The sequence below is a fragment of the Octodon degus genome, unplaced genomic scaffold (genome assembly GCF_000260255.1).
Source record: "Octodon degus isolate 3935 unplaced genomic scaffold, OctDeg1.0 scaffold00038, whole genome shotgun sequence".
In the NCBI taxonomy this organism is placed as follows: Eukaryota; Metazoa; Chordata; class Mammalia; order Rodentia; family Octodontidae; genus Octodon; species Octodon degus.
Window position 1 is genome coordinate 9941632 of NW_004524614.1, and position 6390 is coordinate 9948021.

The 6390-nt window shown below is 37.4% G+C and overlaps 1 protein-coding gene across 1 annotated transcript in view; it reads left to right on the plus strand.

The window, feature by feature from the left end:
* The window catches only part of Fry (FRY microtubule binding protein), a 431398-nt gene that overhangs the window by 301327 nt on the left and 123681 nt on the right, over nucleotides 1-6390 (plus strand). Inside the window, exon 29 of the mRNA XM_023715059.1 lies at nucleotides 96-250. Coding sequence (XP_023570827.1) covers nucleotides 96-250 — 155 coding nt within the window. The remainder of the gene's footprint in view (nucleotides 1-95; nucleotides 251-6390) is intronic.

Consider the following 6390-nt stretch of genomic DNA (forward strand, 5'->3'; position numbering starts at 1 on the left):
GTTGCACCCAGTTTATGTTGGTTAAGCTTGATTTGTGTCTTTCTCTAAAACATTCTTTCATTAAGCATGAATAATTGATTTGCTCTGGTATTCAGGTTCATCAACTGGGCTGTGAAGTTGTTGTCTTGCTATTGGAACTTAATCCTGACCAAATAAACCTTTTTAATTGGGCCATTGACCGGTGTTACACAGGTTCCTACCAACTTGCATCTGGCTGCTTCAAAGCCATAGCAACTGTGTGTGGAAGCAGGTATGAATTTTTTTAATTAATAGTCAGTGGCGAGTATAATTAAAGTTGCTCTTCATTGATGTGAATAGTTTGAGAGCTGAACGTTTTGCAATTATTTAAGCTGTTGAATCCAATGAGAGCACAAAGTGGTCTGTATAGGCCCAGCCCACATCTCACCATAAATGGGCAGTTACAGCAGTTCTTCTCATTTGACCTGGGGTGTGATTGGTTGTGTCTTTCTTTTGAAGTGCCCAGAATTCATGGTGAGCTTTGAAAGTAGAATTTTTTAAATGGTAAAGATACATTAAAGCAATTAAAAGAATGTGTAAAAATGTTTGCAACAGGTGTGAACTGCAACACTTTCAGCCATCTGGTAGGCCAGATCAAACCCAAGAAACATTTAAAATGTTTGAATCTCCTTTGTCTAAAACTTCAGAAATGTGGTGCACTAGATTCCAGAGATTACACTGGGGCAGGGTGAGGTGATAAACATAGAACCCAGGACCTCATGCACACTAAACAAACACTTCTACCACTGAGTCCTACCCCCAACCCCAAGATTATAATTTTAAAAATACAGCCCTTGTTATATATTCATTTAGAGAAACTGTTTAGCCTCACAATTGGGCAAGTTAATTGACTGCATAGCTGAAATGGAAGGGTTAATGAAGATTCCCCAAATCCCAGAAGCTAATCCCCAGAAAGATTTTATATATTAGGAAGTTTGAGAGAATGTAACTTAAGTTTATGAAACAGCTCAGTTCATCAAATTTCCTTTTTAATTAAATTCATGATTTCAGTAGCTACCTTGAGCTACTGGATCAAGGGAATGAAAGTGAGTTAATTTTAAATTTCAACTAACTATGGGTCTAAATTAATAAGTATTTTAGATGACATTTACTTTCAGTAAACTTATAAAATGAGCAAACTATTTAAAGAGATAGTGCTCTTTAAAATTTTTTTAACTTTTATGAAGATAGTAGATAACATTTTGTGTCTGAAGCTTACACTATCAATAATCTTAGTAATGAAATTTTTATTATATACTTTCATCTCCATAAAAGTCATGGCAGATGACAATAATTTAAACTGATTTTCTATCAGGTTTTATTTTTCTATATACACTTTAGTAAAAAGTATGTATACCTACAAGACATTACTAAAATAACATTATTGGGGGAATCTTCCTCATAGTGTCTTTATTTTCAAGTAACTCAACATTCTACAAGTAAAGTTCTGTTTATATAATCCTTTAATTTTAAAAAAAGATACATTTTAGCATCTATGACTTGGACCTCTGTGTTTGACACAAATAAAAGTGATGAATGTTTCAGTTCACTGCTGTTCGATCAGTGAACTTGGTGTGGTGTGAACTGTCGCAGTTTAATGTATTTCATTACGTGCCATCTCATGAAATAGCATTCCATTTGTCTGACTAAATGGAGGTATTTTTCCTTAGGGAACATAGAGGAATGCTGAACAAATGTAGCAGTATATCCTCGAGTTCAGTGTTGTTTCTAGTAAGAAAACTATTACTAATTCAGTCATAAACCCCTCCATCTTCCAAGATGTTTTTAAGGCAGCATCCTAAAGTCTTTTCAACTGTTTGACTGTTTTTCACCTAAGGCCCAGTAGTTAAAGTTTCAGCTGTTGGCTAAATTTGCTCTTTCACCATAAATCCCCAGCCTATGTAATCCAGCAGGCCTCCAAATTGGCTTAAACGATCTTTGCTTAATTAGTGCTTTCATTACTTTTTTTTCCAAAAGCAATTTTAGTATTTTCAGATTTTGCTTTCTCTTTAAGTTTGTTTATAAAACATGACAAAAATAAGAAATTTGCCTTATCTTATGAGATAAGTTCCTAAAAAGTCATATGCAGACTAAACTGTATTTTGAATTTCTTTTTTTTTTTTTTTTTTTTTTGCGGAACCAGGGATTGAACTCAGGCCCTTACGCTTGCCAGGCAAGCACTTATTCTACTGAGCCATCTCCCCGGCCCTTCTCATTATTTGTTTAATAACACCTACACATCATTTCTAACGTAAAGAGTCCCTCTTGTCAAATAATTACCTCCTACTTTTCCGATGGGAATTTTTTTTTCTTTTTTTTTTTTTTTTTTTTTTTTTGCAGAACTGGGGATTGAACTCAAGCCCTTGCACTTGCCAGGGAAGCGCTTATTCTACTCAGCCATTTCCCTGGCACCCTCCAATGGGAATTTTATACTGGATTTATTTTTAGAAAAATATGACAGTATATGAGATTTGCTTGTTAAGGACCATTTTAAATTGATTTTAAAATAACTGAAAGGGGTCAGGGAGATGACTCAGTGGAATAAGCGCTTCCCTGGCAAGCGCAAGGGTCTGAGTTCAATCCCTGGTTCCGCCAAAAAATAAATAAATTAATTAATTAAATTAAATAACTGAAAGATTGAATTATTATAAATATCAATTTCAATTACCTACTTTGAGTTTTTAGAAGGATAGTTTACATAGTTAATAAATTAAACCCTCTAAAATTCATTAGTTGTGATAATGAGAAAATAATGCTTCTCTATACTCTTGCTTTAGTTTCCTTACCATAAGCATGTGTGACTACTGCAAACTTAACTGGTCTCCAGTCAAAACAACGTGGCTGTGTTATGCCAAGATCCTAGTGAGACTGGAATAGGACCAGGAGATATAGGACAAAAATGATAGCAGAACTGGCGATAAAGAATTTTTCATAAAATATGTGGGAACATGGGTTAAAAGCTATTAAATGCAGCTCTTTAGAAGAAAAGAAAATCGCTTACTTTGTCAGGCAGCTTCTGTGCGTGTACTTATCAACTGAAAATGAGATCAACCTGGAACAGATAAGGAGCCTGTGAACAGACTAAAAGGCTTTCCAAGATATAAACCAGGCAGCTTGCAGTCATTAGGTTGGTTCCCTAGAATTCCATTCGTACTTGAGAATTCCACTGTTTTTATTTTTATCCTCTAAAGTAATCTTAAAGTATTTTAATAGGTATTCTAGAGTTATATGTTAGATCAAAGTTTTGATTTCGTTGTTTTTTTGCAACAGGGCCACATTGTAGTTCAGGCTGGTGTCGAACGTGTAGCAGTCCTCCTGCGGTGCCCTTACAAAGGCTGGGTTGACAGGCGTGCACCATTACACCTGCCTAAAAGCTTTGATTTTGAAAGCATGTTGTTGGGTTTCCTTTGTTGGGGCATATTTTATCATTGCATGTTTGTTTTGCCTCGCTTTTCCACATTCTTTCCTCATTTAAATGGAGCCTAGAAACCTTGAATTCTTGAAAGTAGCCATTTCTTAAGGGAGAAAAGGCTTCCTTTGTCAACAAGGAAGACACAGTTTATGATTTGTGACTCCAAGTCACACACTTTCGTGCATGATGGATGGGTTCATTTGGCAGTCCATACCTAGAGCATCTCAGAACCCAGAGTCTGAACATTAGACTCTGCAAACACCGTCCTGGGCTCAGACCTTCCCTCTGCCTCTCATCAGGCTCTGCTTTCTGGAACAAGTTGCTACAAATACATACAAAATGGAAGCAATAGGAGACTAAGGATTAAGCAATACCTGCCTCTTTGTCTAAGGCCTTGAACATGGGAAGCACCCTATATGCACTTAATATTCAACAGCTGTTTCCAGGGACCCCTGTGACATCATTCCCTCTATCAGCTAGGAAAATCTGCTTCTCTGCAGACAACTGCAGTCATCCCCAGCCTTGTCATATGGTTTGTTTGTTTTGTTTTGTTTTTTTTTTTATAAGCTAGGGTTAGTGGGCATTTTCCAAGTTTTTCAAAATCTTTTCTTTCTATGTAGTTTCATATATTATTTAATATCTATCAAATCTTCCTTTCACATTTATCATTTTTTATTCTGTGTGCTCACAGCTGTTTACTTCTTTACTCTTTTACTACCTGAATTGAATAATTAATGCTGAACATAGGATTTTTCATTTCCAAACATATTTTAAACATCTAGGTATAGAAGTTTTTGTTTTCCTTATTTTTAGTTTTATTAGTACATGCTTGCAGTGTGTAATGATCACACTCATCCTGGGGAGGTGGTACATGTACCTAACACACCTTAATTCTCTGTGCTTCCCTTCCCCTCCCCTTAGATGCTTGATTTGTGCTCATTTGCTCACTTGAAATCTTCCTAATTTTTTCTTCTCTGTTTCTTTCCTCTTCTGTATGCTATTCCTTTCAGTGCTATCCATGTGAATTCCATAGCTCAGTATTAAGCAACTAATTGAGTGGTCAGGTAGATGGCCCTGCTTCAGAGGGAAGCTTGGTCTACTCCTTTCCTTATTCTAAATCCCCAGGGATCCAGCAATATTTTCCAATGTTCTTATATATAAACATATATTAAGTCCCAGTGTCATAAAAAAGTGCTAGGTGAGACATTTCTGCTATTGTTTGTTCTGGAGGGTGCCTTCAGATTCTGCATTGGTGAGAATTCCAAATCAGACTGGCTGTGCTGGACACTATTATGGTCAGGCTGGAGGCTGAGAACTCTGTGACTAGAGCTTGAATTCTGTGAAATTAGACATACGTAAGAGTGTACACTCCTCTGCTTCTGTACAAACTCAGACAAGTACTTCTCCAGACCTCTTAAGCTTTTCATGAAGATTAAATAACAAATCTACCTCAAGGCCTCGGCCTAATACCTGGAAATAGGAGCATCATAACATAAATGTCAGCAGTCATTCATCAGCGTCGTTCCCACCTCCCCACATCGCCACTGTTTTCTCAGGCATTCTCCAGCTGGCCCGCAGATGCCCCAGCCTTATCCTGTGATCATTTAAAAATAGACTGAGGATGGAGCTTAGAGGCAGAGCATGTTCAAAGCATAAACAAGGCCCCAGGTTCATCTCCTAGCACCAGGAAAATAAAAACAACAGTTCTAGAAAAATAATCATTTCAGTTTGTAAACAATATAAATGTATTGCTAACATTTCTGGAGGTTGGAAGTCAAGGTTAAGGCACTGTCAGGGAGCGTATCTGCTGTTTCCCATGGGCTACCTCATGTGTCCTCATATGGCAGCTCCCTAGAATCTCTTTTCTTTTATTTAAAAAAATTATTTGTGCTTGTTTGTAGTACATAATGGTTCCATTCGTTGTGGGGAATTGATACATGTGTATAATGCATCTTAGCTATGTATATTGGTGGAGGGCAATCCACCAATATCTACTAAAATTTTGAATATGTTCTTTGATCCTCCATGGCCTCTTCTAGGAATTATTTTTTCAAAGAAATACTTATAATTTAGTGTTTGTGGCACTTTGAAAATGGTCTAAATGTGTGAGCATATCAGAGGTTAGATTCCCTGGGACACAGATTCTAAGGTGGACAATCTCTTCTGAACATAGAAAATGTATTATAGGTGATACCCTTAGGGTCTGTGTCGATGAGAAAGTTAGAGACGTAGGGCGCAGCAAGCATAGGAACCCCGCATCTTCCTAACTAGGAGCCTCACATGCTAGCAGGGAGCCACACAGCTCTGACCTAGGCAGGTCTCTTTGGATAAAGGCAAGTTTGCAGAAGGTCTCAGCTCAGAACATCAGCTGCCAACAACTAGTTAAAAGATCACATGCCTCATTTCTGAAAGGAGAGCACCGCAGCATCTGCTGCACTGCTGCTTAAGAGAGATCCAGAGCAGGGAATCTGAGCTGTTTTAAGAACAAAATGAGCCTCACAGTCCGGTGAAAAAGCAAACCATAGAATACATCCAGCCATTATAATCCCATTCGTATTTACAATCCTGCGCATTAGGGGTGGTATTTAGATGCTTATGTTTATTTACATACTTAGAAAAGACAAAGTGTTAATGGTAGTTGTCTCTACTGTAACAACAGTTAGGAACAGCAATTGGGAGAAAGATAGGAAATGGATTACTGATACATTTTATTCTATTCACTCAACTAAAACCATCAGCAGTTTGTCAACGTTGTAAGTAAACCATCTTCACAGTGGGTCCCTCAGCCCTGTGTATTGTGTCACTCTTTTAAAAGAAAAAGACATTTATGTAGCAGAAAACATCAATATTTAGGTAGTATTAAAATGTAGGGAGGGGAGCCAGGGAGATGGCTCCGTGGAATATGTGCTTCCCTGGCAAGCGCAAGGGCCTGAGTTCAATCCCCAGTTCTGCCAAAAAAA